We start from the raw sequence: 14,695 nt of genomic DNA on the forward strand, positions 1-14,695 counted from the left end.
GACAGTTCCCCATCCGCATGCTGAGCTGCAGGGATGTGCAGCTCAGCATCCCGTTCCTTGGACATTACAGCTGACAGTTTTCTGGTCTGTCCAACCACTTCACTCCTGAAGTAAACCAAATCCTTTTGTTCAGGCTTCATTTTATGCCAATAGCATTACATTGGAAAGGAGTCTGTGGCTTGCAACAAGAAGTTGAGAATGGACTTAGATCTGCTGCAAAGTGTATAAGAAGAAGGAGCCCCTTGCTCCTGCAGCATCTGTGCCTTTCAGCCATTTGCCAGGCAGTGGGATTACTGGTGATGAGACTTCATTTTTTTAGAATGTTTTCACTGTATTTAGACATTACTTTTTGCTTAGGAAACCGGAATTGAAGTCCACAGAAAAAAATTAGCTTTTTCTCTTTTGTAATATATGACAGTGGTATCACAGGAGAGTTTATTTAGAAAAATATTTAGAGAAATCACTCTTAAAAGCTTCTATCACTGTTGCTGGAATATACATTCTCTGCTGTTCTGTTTTCTAACACAGAATTAACTTTGCAACACTAATACTATGCTGTGTCCCTCATTTTAAAACATTTTTTGATTCCAAACTGTGCCATAGCCTTTCTGTCACAACTGACCATGCATGCCTTTGTGTTCATCCTAAAACGTAATAAGATTTTTCACTGTATGCCTAAAAGATTGCTTATTGAAAAGCCAGAGGAAAACAATTAATTTGTTCCATGATTATCATAGGGTGACATCTTCGTAGCTTCTGCTGTCAGGCTTTTGTAACTTTATTATAAAATAATTACTGGAGAACTCTGTGCTTTAAGGTAGTTCCTTCTTTTCTCTGGCAGTGTTGGTAATTAGTTAAATGAAAAAATAGATTTATACAGTCTAGTGGTAATAGCAAACAGTGCAGATTTGTTCTAGACTATTTGAAGGCCTTGATTTTATGATGCTAATGAAAAGGGAAGTATGTACTTCTTAAAAATATGTATTTATGGATATATTCTCATAAGATTGTGGCCAAGTCTTTTATAGTGGTTATGTGTCTCACCTGCAGCCTCCCTGTCAAAAATGGGTTATAACACAGGCACATGATGCATGCTTTTAAAAGAATTCTTCTGGTTCAAATGCCCAACTTTCTGCCCACTGATTATTTCAAAGTGTAAATACGGAGTGTAGGTACAACAGCATTAAAGAAACTAGGGAACCACTTAAAGCCAAGATGACCAAGCTACTGTCTAAGGATTCACAAGGCTTAGTCATAGAGATGAGTGATGCTGGGAGAAGTAAATTTATATGCTGCTCTACTTGCTTTCAATCTGGTATTTATGCTAATAACACTTTTTTTTTTATTATGCTAATAAGATTTTGCTATATGGTTGATATAATTCTTTTAGTAATGTCAAAAATTTCCCCCGTTCTTTTGGAGACTTTCTAAAAATACAAGGAAACATTTGCAATGCTCAGTTTTACTCACCCTTCTCAACCTTACTCTTATTTGCATGAATGCAGTCAATGAGTAGGATAGGTCTCAGAAATCAGGTCACTACAGCTGATGCATTAAACAAGATTTAGCTCAGATAGAAGCACAGCATACAAAAATCTGTAGTACGGTGGGATGTAAGGAAGGAAGTTTTCAACAAAGTGCCTCGCTTGCTTCTGCAGGATTCTGAAGGAGTGGAAATCATGCTGGGAGTTTGTGCAAGTGGTCTCTTAATATATCGAGACAGACTCAGAATAAATAGATTTGCCTGGCCAAAGGTTCTGAAAATTTCCTACAAGAGGAACAACTTCTACATCAAAATCCGACCAGGGGAGGTAAGGGCATCCTTATACTCTTTAGTGAATGAAACTTCTCAAAAAAAATTATGTTCTCATTGATTTGTTGTGTCTTAGAAACCTGCAACATTGTTCTCCATTTATATTTTCAATTTTGTGCTGATTTTCTCGTGGAAAATTAAGTAAATACTTCATTTAAAATGCAAGTAAATTATTCTTTGGTATTTTCCTGTTTACATGCATGAGTTAACATAAAGAACACAAATGACATCTGCATATAACAAGCTCATCTTTGTTATGAATACTCTGGTAATTTAACATAGTGTTTATCCATGGAGAGGTCATCATCCACCACCATGTTGTATCTTAAATTACTGTTTATTCTTCTTACCCACTAGGAGATATAGACAGGTCTTACCACATTTTTACAGTGTATTAGCTTAGTAAAGTAGGAGTCTGAATAGAAATCTGGAGGCTGAAAAGAATGGAGTCAGGCATCCATCATTCAGTATTTTTGGCATGCATTTGCCCTCCTGGGCCCGCAGGAGCTCCTGTTCTTGTAATGTGAAATCTTGTACAGTGAGTGCCCTCTCGTGGCTAAACCAGATGGATAGCAAATACCTACCTCATGGGTTGACTGTGCACCAAAGCAGAAATAAGATGATAAAACCAAGATTAAAAATCCCAGAAGGATTTCAGAATCATCAGAGTCAAAGGAGTGTCTACATTTAAAATGCTGTTAGAATAAAGAATAAAGTCTGTGATAGATGAAAAGCCTGTATCTATTTTAGATCATGGAGCAGTATGGCAGGACAAAAATCACCTGGATGAGGACTGGGATTCTTCTCTTATTGTAGTGTGGCAGTTGTGAGACCTGAGCCAAGGTCTTCAGTACTGACTTTGTAAGGGACCTGGCAAATCTGCTGGGGGCCCCCACTGATCCCAGAGCCTGAATATTTTTTGGAAGCCTAAACCAAAATCTACAGACCTACATCTTCTGCCCCTTGGCAGACACAATTTTAGTAAGCAAATTCCTAGTCTTGGGTTTGATTTAAAAAAAAAAAAAAACAAAAAAAAATCAACCAAAACCCAAACAAAAGAGCACAGCCACTGATGTTTCTAATGCCTACACTCAGGCTTTCCACCACTGAAGTGAGGAGGTCTGCTACTGAGGTCTACTGCTCTTGGCATGAAGCATCCTGTGATCGGGTCTCGGTTCTTACGCAGAACAAGCAGTGCACTCTCGTCCCAAATCACATTCAGTGATAATGTAATTCCCCATCCCATGTGTTGCTTAGATAATCTTTACTGTTTTGCTGTTTCCTGCCTTATTTCTCTCTGTCAGCTCCTGGTGAGGCTCACAGGCATCCTTACAAGTGCCCTCCTTCCTACCTTGTCCTGCTCACAGCAGCACTATTTCAGCTACTCAGCTATCTGCATGAAGTCATCAACATCTTACTGCAGCCATAGCTGGCACAGCTTTTGTACCTGGAATATAAATCTGCAACACAACTAGGAGCATTTCTTAGTATCCCCAGCCGACTCTTTTCATTACCTGTCTTGTCCTCATCCTCCACAGGAAATAAATTAGCTAAAAAACCCTGTGATTTACTCTAGTTCTTTCACTGTAAATCTCCTCAATCTAAGACTGTGTGAGACCAGATCAGTCCCTGGGGACTATTGTGCCTCTACAGACTATTATCAAGCTCCCCACTGTTGTTAAACTGGTGAAGTTAGAGCAACAGGTTTAAAACATTTAAATTATGTGTTTCTCAGAAATCTCCCAAGTCTTAACTGATCTCTTTGTTACTGTAGGGCATAAAACATCACTGTTGCCATCAAAAACCTCTTGCTCATTGTTTGGGTTTTCTCCAAAAGGTTCCCTTTGATTATCAATCATAGCATCCTTCCCAGACAGTGGTCTGTAGAATTTGATATATATGCGATTTATATACATTCAGCCTTGCAATGGGATGATACAGGTGGAGGGAATGAGGATGAACCTGTGTGTACTGTCTAAAAGTAGATGCACAGCATCAAATGCATACTTCTTCTTTTTTCCTACCCAGTTTGAGCAGTTTGAAAGCACTATTGGGTTTAAGTTGCCAAATCATCGTGCTGCAAAGCGCTTATGGAAAGTGTGTGTTGAGCACCATACATTTTTCAGGTATGTGGATTTCTTTTCATAAAGGTGTGCTGTGAAACACAACAGAAAAGAACAATTCTGTCAGTAAAGACAAAACTCTACAAATTAAATTGTCTTTTTGATCACAAGGTACTTCCGTGCAGATAAGAGAAGGTTATTCCTTCTTCAGAATTTGAAATGTTTCCCCCAAATTATTCATACTGTTTCAGGTAGATACTGAATGTTTAATATCACCATAGGGTCCAAATTAATTGTTTTGTGTTATCTGTGCCATTATATTATCTGTCACTATAATTACAGAGACAAGAGACTTTGCTGCACTTCTGCACATAGACTGGTATAGGGAGATCAACTCATATGGAAAGTTATGGGGGAATGTGGGTAGGAATGTAAAAAAAAAAAAAAAAAGAAAAAAGGAAAAAAAGGAAGATTTTTTTATTTAATTACATATGAAAATACAGACAGTAGTTGGTGAATGCCTACTCCATAGGTATTATTTTTATATTACTGAGGAATTTTGTAGCTGTATTTCTGACATCTAAGAAGACCCATAGAAAGTTTGGGATAGTGGAAATTACTTACTTGGGATAGCTGTAATTACTTTCTGCCAAGATAGTCAGCAAGGAGATACTTTGCAGTAGAAACCCAAAAGGCTGAGATTTTCAATGGTGTGAAAGGGATTCCAGTGCTTAAAAACCTCTCTCAAGATATTTGGGAGGACTGAACAATTTCTCTCCTTTCTTAAAACTAGTGGTTCAGGGTGTCTATACATTCATATGAAATGCAGTCTTAGTAGCAAAAGATCTAGAAAGAAATTGAGTGTGCGTTTTTGGGGCGTTTTCTGATTTTTAATGGAAAATCAATGTCTAAAGCATAGCCAAAATACAGAGGGTGGGAAGGTTCTAACCTGAAAAATGTCTGCATCCCGGTGATTGAATACTGCCCTGCATCCACCTGTTCTGGCCCTGTCCTCAGCATAGCAACAGTGTCATAAATTTGGAGTATATATATATATTTATATATCTCTATATTTCTATCCTTGCTACAAGGAAAACATTTTAATTTTTTTTTTTCATAATTAGAAAATAATAAATCTGATTTCCAAGCAGGAAGGGGCTGAGTTAGTCTTGTCCATTAGGAATAACTCAGCTCTTCAAAGGTGTTAGCTACGTGGTTTTTTCATGCTGTCTGAGGGACATCCTTCAATTCCCTTTTAGCCGCAGACCCCTGAGGCAGAGATTACGATGGAGGGTGACACCCGCCGGTTGTCTCCCGTCATCTGCAGAAAATAGTGGGCTGATTTTTGGAGGAGGGGGAGTAAAAGGTGCACTGCTTGGTGTGTTTTAGGCTCCTGCTGCCAGAAGCACCTCCAAAGAAGTTCCTCACGCTGGGCTCCAAGTTTCGCTACAGCGGCCGGACGCAGGCCCAGACAAGAAGAGCCAGCGCCCTCATAGACCGTCCCGCACCTTACTTTGAACGTTCTTCTAGTAAACGTTACACGATGTCTCGCAGCTTAGATGGGGGTAAGGTCCTCTTAATTGACTTTGTCAAAAGCTGTCATCACAGTGGTCGCTGCTTTTGGTTAGTTGTAACCCTCTTGTCGTCTCATCTCCTCGAGCTTCGGCTGAGTGGAGGTTGTGAGTACCTGCACGTTCACTGTGGGGGGCAGGGGAGGATGCAGAGAGATGCTGTGCCAAATGTACTGCTGTGGTACTTAAAAAGTGTGTGTCTAGAGGGAGGTCTTTGGGACCATGCTGTTCCTGGAGCCTCCTGCCGTGACTTCACACCTGCAAAGCAATTGTCTGCTGTGGGGAAGGACAGGATACCTGGACCTGCCAGTCTGGACCTGCCTGCCTGAATAAATCAGGATTCAATGGTTTTTCAGAATTTGCATGAGTAACTGTTTGGGTTTTGGTTTAATTTGGCTTTTGTTGGTTTTTTTGTTTTCTCCCTTCGGTTTTCCATTGAAGTATATGTTACAATTCAGAAATTATTACTTCCCTGGATTGAGTAATAACACTTCTGATTACCTCACATCCTAGTTGGATGAGAGCTAACAGGTTTTTTCCCATGCATTGCTTTCGAAGAGGTGAGATGGAGAGTAACATATGGAGATTAATATTCTATCCTTCTTCCTCCTCTTTGTCCATGGTTCATGGAGGTTACAGTTTTGCTGCCGCTTTGAGTTAAACCAGCGTGTGATTCAGAGTCTCAGCATATTCATCAGGTGTTACTGTAGTCATCTATTGAGTAAAAAGAGAGTGTGGTTTATATTTGTTGAAAAAACAGTGAGACAAAATTTAGAATTGCTACAGTTTATAAAAATATAAGGTTCATTTTCCTGCAGCGTGTCACAAACGAATTGCAATGAATATATCTGATGGTGGGGAGGGGGAGAAGCTTTGATTTAAAAGTACTAGTGACAAGCCTTCTTTCTTCCCCTTAAGGTGCTGCTTGTCATTAATTATTTTGGAATCTTCTAATTCTGATGTGCTTCTTGCTCGTTACCAAGCAACTGGTGACATGATTGCTGTGCATGTGTCTCAAAGCAGAAATTATCCTTCTGCATTATTTTGTTTGTAACATCCAAACAACATGTCTCCCTCTACTCCCTCTGCTTTCACCCACCTCCTAAGCTCATTCCCAACCAGCAAGATATCTGAAATGCTTTTCCCAGCATTTATTAAACTCTGCAAGGGTTTTTTTATGCTAATTTGTGTATGTGCAAATGAGGAAAAGAGATTTGTTTTTTTTTAATCAATGCTTATGATTTCTTCAGTAGTGTTACTATAATTCAAAAGTGGCTGTAGCATTCTGTATCAGGATTACACTGTGATCCTAGCCCTGTCATTTTTTACAAATGCATTTTTTACAAATGCAATTTATGAATTTGAATAGTCCTATTGACTTAGAAGTTAATAACATTTGTCAGGAGCAGGGTCTGGGTATAAAACTGATATATTTATTATATTCTATCTGTAAGATTGCTATTTATTTCAAAATCTTTTATCTATATTTAAGTTTGCTGAATTATTGAATGTTTAGATCCTGAAGTATTCTGGTTTGGTCCACTGATCATCACTTCCCAGAATTTTTCAGGATAATAAGCTCACTTAACTGGCAGACTTACATTGTGATAATACAAAGATTCCATTTCTTGATTCTGAGATTTTATGCCTGTGTTATATCAATATTGTAATTTCCTGTAATGCAGCACGTTACTTACTGTGCACTTGATCTGCGTTGTTTTGTTGTGCCAGATTTCCAACAAAAATCTCTTCCCACCCCCATGGCTGATGTCATAGCTGGTCCTCCGTATGTTTCCTGCCTGATAACAGTTGCACTGCATTGATTTTTTTTCTGATGTTTTGCTACAGTAGCTATTTTAATGGCCTGCTAACATTTAACAAGGGTGTAATGCACACATTAGTGACATTAATGTGTGTATACACATCTGTAATACATGTTTATGCATATAAAAGCTGCAAGCTTTATTTCAAGTAAGCAGTTTATTTAAATGTTATGCACGTGCTTCAGGTTCCCTGAAACACAACATAGTTGTGTTTTCAGTAATATCTCGAATGTTTTACTAACCCAGCTTTTTAATTTTCTGCAGCTTCTTGGCAAAATCTATTTCAGACTTTCCCTCTTTAAATATTTGCTTTTAGCATCAGTGAATGAAAACCATGAAATGTACATGAAGGATTCTGTGTCTGCTGCAGAGGTTGGTACTGGCCAGTACGCCACAACAAAGGGCATCTCTCAGACCAACTTGATAACCACTGTGACTCCAGAGAAAAAGGCAGAAGAAGAGAAGGATGATGAGGAGGGCAAAAAGAAAAGAGCAGAGGAAGTCACCCCGATCTCAGCAGTACGCCACGACACCAAGGTAGAGTTTGGAGCTCTTTGTATTAAACTGACCAGCCTGGAGAGCACTTGGAGAAACCCAGAATTGTTAGGGAGGGAGGAGTTATCTGGTGCCATGAAACAAAGCTCAAATACCCAAGGTTGTATGAATGTGTATATACATGTCTTGAATCAGTATTTTTATTACTGCGTTTCATATGATGATGTGTAAGTCATTTTCTGCTTTGGACTCTTTTTTGAAATCCATTTAACAGTCAGCATAGTGTTTTTTACATAGCATTCAAGAGGTGCTTAGGAAATAGCCAGAAGTTGCCTAGCAGGGCACGTTTTGCTGAGTTGGTCTTCAGTCATACTTTAACTGTAGTATGGGCATCTTATGTGGGGGTTTTGGGTTGTTTTTTGGTTTTTTTTTGAAAAGGCAACAGAATAGTTTTGTATTCTTTGTATGTAGCTCAGTGCTTTAAACTATTGTACTTTTCTCATTTACTTCTCATAACGCTCTGTTTCTTTGCATGTATTTCAATTAGGGTATTAATATATTGTTATAAGCTTTTTTCCTGGCTTACAAAAGCATTTGCTTCCCTCATTTGAAATTTTGCAATGAAGAAAACTGTTTTTCTTGATGATTCTCTGTTCAGTTGTTAAATTTGATTCATCCCTCACTATATCCAATCCCAGCACCACCACCACATACACCTACACACATGGCTGTGCATTGTATCTACTGAGTTAATAAGAGAAGGCAAATAAAACAGGGTGAAAGAGAAGATACTGGAATTCAGAGCTTAACTGAGGAGAAATAAGGTAGAATAAGAAAATAGCATGTGTAAAACGTCCTCTGTTTCTTTTACTTTGATTAAAAAACAGAGTATGAAAGACTGTGTCTAGGTTACCATTCAAAAAGTGTACTGTGAATGCACTTGCTGAACAAATAAGATTTACCCTCTTCATTTATGAGGGTATGTATACCTTGGTATATACCAACAAAACTGTCATGCATGCAAATATTAGAACATGAACTTATAGCCTTACCATTTAAGGCCACAGTAAGTTGCAAAGCTAATGGATAAAATCCTGAAAAAGAGCTGCAATTGGTATCAAAGATCAGAAACAAATGCAGGAACTGAAAATTGCACGGGAGAAAAGATTTTCTTTTGAAAGAGTAGAATGTCATTGTAGCATCTCTGTAAAAGTCAGCCAGAGTCCTCTTAAAACTTCATTAGTTTCTGCACAGGGAAATTGATGAAAATCAAACATGCAGAAAATATCCAATAGAAAAGTAATTCTGTTCCAAGTGTTTGTTAATTTAAGTCAATGGAGAGTTCAGCTGCATTTCAAAGATCATAAGCTCCTTAAATACGTTTAGAAATAGTCAAAGATGTTTTTAGGAAAAAAATTTTGTGGTTCTTAAACGTTCACAAATTAATTTTATTTTACCCCCCACCCCCAGAGGTGGATTCTGTTTAAACAGCTTACTAAGAGAGCTCCAGTTCTGTCCTATAGAGATCTCAGTTCTGCTTCTACAGGACCTGCTAATGCTTTTATCATTCGTTATAAGGGGAATAGGGTCTCAAGAAACACAGGACAAAATTAAAATCAAATTCCTTCTTAAGGGTGTGTAAATTTTATAGGTAGGTTTTCAAATTCTTCACTATGACATTTTTCCTGTCTTTTATCCTCATGTATTGAAGTACCAGAAGTTATTCTAAATATTAACACTGCAAAGATGCCAATAAGTGAATAATCTGTATTAGCAAAGAATAAATTTACTTTGGCTTTTTTATCTTTACAATATAAAGAGAAGTTCTATGTATTCAGCTCACATTAAGTCCCGTGAGTCCATCAGCATTCTATTTTGACTCAAGCTTGCTACATTCAGCCCATAAAGATGGCATTCGTAAGCAGTTTGAAGTTAGGCTTCATTTTGGTTCTTTAATTTGGGAATACAGATAGCCTGAACTGATAGCTTGATTTTTTTATTGTTGTGGTTAGAGAAGAGGGAGCAGCAAATTATTAAGGGGAGAGGAGGGAGCTCTTCTGCATAAATATTTTGCTTAAATCCCATTCCTACCATTAATTTACCTAGCAAACATTAGGGCTGGTAGCTAGCATTGGTTGCAACCTATATCTAAATCTTTGTGGCCTCAGATTTAGCACCAGCTTTTACAGGCAAATAAATGCTGTTTTGGCTTTGTGAAGGTATTCTGCTCTGAGGAGCTGGGAGTAGCAGTTGGGAGTAAAATGACTTTTATATGATCCCTGGGTGTGTGTGTGTGGTGGATGCAGCACTTAAGGTCTGGTCGTGGAGCCAGCACGCCACTTTAGCTAAATGTATCTCATTGACTTTGGCCAAAGCATCCCCATCAGCACTGTGGCAGGTCTGTTGTACTGGGATATTTTGGTGATGATGGCTATGTTGTCCTTCTAAAGAGCAGTCATGGCTGCCTGCAGGGAGCGTGTTAGGTGACGGTCACCCCTCCTGCTGAATCACCTCCCTCCCTCCATTTTTTTGTCCTTGAATGGCCTTAAAGACTGGTTGAATGTTCTACAAGTGGCATATCAATGGTATTGATATTGTTGGTAGCTGGTATTCTTTGCATTATGGTAAAATTTGTAGCAAAAGCATTGGGTATGTTTTTAGCTCTTTGCTATGGGTAGAAAGTCACTCTGACTAAGAGGAGAGGTGGCTGTGTAGGGCGTGGGCCTCTCTCTGGCCATCTGCTCCCTTCATTCAAGGTGCTGCTGAAGCTGTGGGGTGCAGCATAGTGGAGGGCAGTGGGGTGCATCGCTGGGAGGGGGCCAGCCCCCCAGCACTGCCAGCTCCAGCTCACTGTGGGCCAAAGTGAGGGCAAGGCTGTGGTAACAGCCAGTGGAGACCAATGTGGTTGAAGATGAGAGCTAATATATTTTTTTTTTCCATTCTGAAGAACTGACATATAGATTTATGCCCCCTCCCAAGACCAGAATGGGTTTTATTTAGTTTTAGGACCTAGGTAATGTTGGGCTTTTTTAATATTGGAATGGAGGAATTTGGGCACTCAGGGTTTTAAAATCCTTAGGGTTGTAACTGTTGCTACTGAGGTTTTCCAAGGCGTAGATAGGAAGCATCTGGCCCCCACTGGGACTTCTCCTAACTGCAGGAGTGCTGTCACCACCAGTGCTGGTATTTAAAATACATTCCCTCATGTTTTTTTGTTGCTCTCCATGTACTTCGTGTTTGAAAACTCCTTAGGATCTGAAACCCATCTTACATTAAGTGGAAGTTGGCAGCACCTGAAACTCCACATATGTCTGTGAAGGTTTTTATGTAAATCCTGAGCTGCAGATGACTAGACAAATGCTCAGTCAAGAAGTTGCCTTTTGTAAGCTGTAACCCTGATTCACTAATACCTGGCATGGGAACATGCACCGTTTAACTCAGTGGAAAGCTGTGGTGTTAAAATACTGTTTATAATTATATATCTATTTAATATATAAAACTTACCATCACGGGAGAAAATTAACTAATTACAGTTTTCTTTTTGTCCTTTTGCTTTTGCGCCTTGTTTGCTGCTCTTTCTCTGTCACCAGCCATCCTTGCTTGGCACTGATTCCTGCCACCCCTCGCCGTCCCTGCACCCCGGCCCCCATGCATCTTCAGCAAAGCTCCGCAGGAGATGCAAGGAGAGCGCTCGAGCAAAACCTTTAAGCTGCGAGGCGCCCAAAGAGAGCGCCCCAAAGCGCTGCGACCCGGAGCCGGACCCTGACAGAAAGGGGCGAGTTTGCTCTGCCGAGCAGGACGTGTCCTTTGGCTATAAGCAAAAAGCCGGCAGAGGCGGGACGCTGTTTTCCTTCTCCTTGCAACTTCCAGAGTCGTTCCCTTCCCTCCTGGATGACGACGGCTACCTGTCGCTCCCTAACCTCTCCGAAACCAACCTCCTGCCTGCCAGCCTGCAGCACTACCTTCCCATCCGCTCCCCCTCCCTGGTGCCTTGCTTCCTCTTCATTTTTTTCTTTCTGCTCTCTGCCTCTTTCTCAGTGCCATACGCCCTCACTCTCTCCTTTCCTCTGGCTATGTGCCTCTGCTACCTGGAGCCCAAGGCGGCCTCCTTGAGTGCCTCACTTGCCAATGACCTGAGTGACAGTTCAGAGGAAGAGGTGTGTACCTCGGCATCGAACACACTCTTTTTTTTGTGTTCAGTGCTTCAGTCCTAACCAGTGTTAGATTGCTGCAATAGTGGTCCTACTTTCAGAGCCTCATTTCTGTCTGTGCTGATGTTAGAAGGGGGTGGGTTTGGTTTTTTTGTTGGTTGGTTTTTTTGGTTTCTTTTTTTTTTCATTGGGGGTGGGTTGGTTTTTGTTTTGTTTGTTATTTCTTTTTTTCTTTTTTTTTTTTTTTTTTTTTTTTTCCTCATGCTGGGAGAGCAGCCTGGGGCCCAGGTTTAGGCACAACACTGTGTGAAGGTGTTTTGGTTTGAACTGTGTCAGCTGATGCGAAGTGACTTGCCCCAAACAAATTACCCCCAGTCAGCTCTGAAGTATTTTATGTAAACCCTCCAAGACCCTTCCTCCCCCCCTGCCACTTTATAGTAGGCTTAGAATAATTATCTAGACAGTGGGAATTAAGCACAATTGTCTTCGTAATTACATATGCATGCATATATGTGTATGTATAGACATTATATTTATATAAATAGCCTATTAAAATGCCCACCTGTGACAACTTCCCGGTGTTGGAAATTCAGGTGGACTTAGCTTTTTGTAAATCCATCATCTGTAGCCCAAGCCCAGGAAAGGCTTTCTGGCCCATCGAAACTTGGATCTGGATTTTTCAGCCTTGATCCCATCAGTGCTGCAGATTAAATAGTTTTCCCATGCTTCAGTGCATCAGTGAGAGAGGTCAGATTGGGACGGCTGTGCTGCAGCTGGCAGGGGAGCAATTCTATGTGGGCTGCTTTGCCATTTGCAGTGTTAGATTAGCACTGCCAAAACTGATGCCTTGAGCCACCAGGGTTATCAGAGACAGCTAAACCAACTGTAGAAGGAGTCCACAGTGATTCTGCAAACTGTGGATATGATAATACATTCAGAAGAATTAAAGAAATCTGCTTGCTTAAGTTACACAGTGACTGGCCTCTTAGTTTTTCCTGGTGCCTGGTTACTCTTTGTTGACATAAAATGATGGGATGATTTTTTCCTCATTTTTTCCCCCCTTCATCTCCAGATGCAAAAATAGAGTTTTGCTTTGTAAGGGAAAAAAAAATCCCAGATCAGATAATTGCAGTGCAGTTGGCCATTTGTTAAAAGCCATCTTGGTCACTTGTTGATGGCATTGCAGTAGCTGTCTCCAGTAAACAAGCTTGCACATCTAAACACTCGTGTGATCTGTCAGTGTTGGTTTTGTAAGACTTGGTGCAGGATTTCAGTTCATTTTTGGAAAGCCAAAAGTTGCATCAATTTCTCTTGTAAAAACATTGTCTTTAGAAGCTTTTGGCTCCGTGATGCCTAACAACTAAATAATAATGTGCAATTTCTGATAAAAGGCCTCCAAAATGTTGCTGTCTCGTTTCGTGTCCTCATTTTGAGATAGCATTTAGGTCTCAATTTTCATTAGCTCTGCACTTGGATTAATCTAATAGCAATAACAGCATTAATACAGTGCCAGCTCCAGAGGCAATAATGAGGCAGTGTTTATGTAATACTTCAGTCTGTTCCTCTTTCAGAAATGAGCACTTCTTTTTGTTAGTAAAGTTAGGAAGTATTGAGCATAAAACTGTATAAAATAGGCTTTTTAGTGTTGCTCTTTTATGAGGGTGATTACTCTGGCAGTGCTTCCTGGCAGACAACACAGACTTGTGCCTAATCCAGGGGGTATTTCTTGTCCAAAATATTGCATGAAAGTGACTATGTTTTAAAGTCGGGCATGTCTGCATTACATTGGCAAAACAAATCACAGCAGTTATGCTCACAAGTTAGAGGAAGTTAAGCTGCAGGATTTTGGGAGGTAGCTGCCTTCCCTTCCACCTCCACCCTTTGCCTGCCCACAAGCCCCACCAGCAGCTGCACCACAGCCCATCTTGGAGTTGAGCCCGACCTTTCTTACTCTCCATTCCAGAGGAGACCTGCCTTGCTCAGCCTTAATTTGCCACTCCTTGCTCTGTGACACCCCCAAATCTTTTTTTTTTAGTTAATTCAGTAACGCTGGCTTTGACACCGTGGCTGTCGATTGGCTTATTAGCAGACATGTTTGTTAAAACAAAGCAAATTCTATGCCTTGCTTAGGATTTCCTTGCTGTTACAGTAAAAGAAATAGAAAGCTTCCCCCACTCAGTTCACAAAATGGCACACAATGATGCAGAAGGCTACAGCCTGTATCCTGAACTGGTCTTATACTTTATTAAGCTCTGTTCTCCCTTGAGCAGTGCATCTGGAGGCAATTCATGCAGTCAGAGGCAGAATCTCACCTTTTAGACTTCATTAGCTTCTGGTTTTGTACCTCACCCAATATTTCTATCAACTTCTCTCTAGTGCTCTCGACTTCCAGTTCTTAAATGAACCCTATACTCAAGACCAGTGTTCCAGTGCCTTGATGCGCATCTTTTAATTAATTTTAAATGCCTAGATTCATAATTCCTCTTTTTTTTTTTTTTTTTTTTAATAGGAGGAACAATACATAGATTTTTTTTTGTATTGTCCTACCTTTACAATTGCTTATAATCATAGAATCATTGAATGGTCTTAAAACTTACAACCTTTACAATTGCTTACAACCTTATAAAGATGCGTCATCCTTCACTGTTAAAGAAACAATTTTCTAACACTTTAGTGGAAATAATTTAACAAGCTAGGTAGACTATTTTGGCATTTCAGTTTCATTTAAAAATAAAGGCAGTCTGCCTAGTAAGTGGCTATTGCTTGAAAAATTGCATAT

At 39.9% G+C, this 14,695-nt stretch overlaps 1 protein-coding gene across 21 annotated transcripts in view; it reads left to right on the forward strand.

The window, feature by feature from the left end:
• Positions 1-14,695, forward strand: part of EPB41L3 (erythrocyte membrane protein band 4.1 like 3) — a 146,172-nt gene that overhangs the window by 112,763 nt on the left and 18,714 nt on the right. For 9 of the 21 annotated variants that reach the window (XM_071737222.1, XM_071737223.1, XM_071737216.1 and 6 more), the window contains exons 9-12: positions 1,659-1,811; positions 3,842-3,939; positions 5,266-5,441; positions 7,587-7,807. In XM_071737222.1, coding sequence (XP_071593323.1) covers positions 1,659-1,811; positions 3,842-3,939; positions 5,266-5,441; positions 7,587-7,807 — 648 coding nt within the window. Of the gene's footprint in view, positions 1-1,658; positions 1,812-3,841; positions 3,940-5,265; positions 5,442-7,586; positions 7,808-11,355; positions 11,923-14,695 lie in introns of all 21 variants that reach the window. The other 12 variants (XM_071737213.1, XM_071737210.1, XM_071737207.1 and 9 more) reach the window with 3 other exon arrangements.

The sequence above is a fragment of the Heliangelus exortis genome, chromosome 2, assembly GCF_036169615.1.
Source record: "Heliangelus exortis chromosome 2, bHelExo1.hap1, whole genome shotgun sequence".
NCBI lineage: Eukaryota > Metazoa > Chordata > Aves > Apodiformes > Trochilidae > Heliangelus > Heliangelus exortis.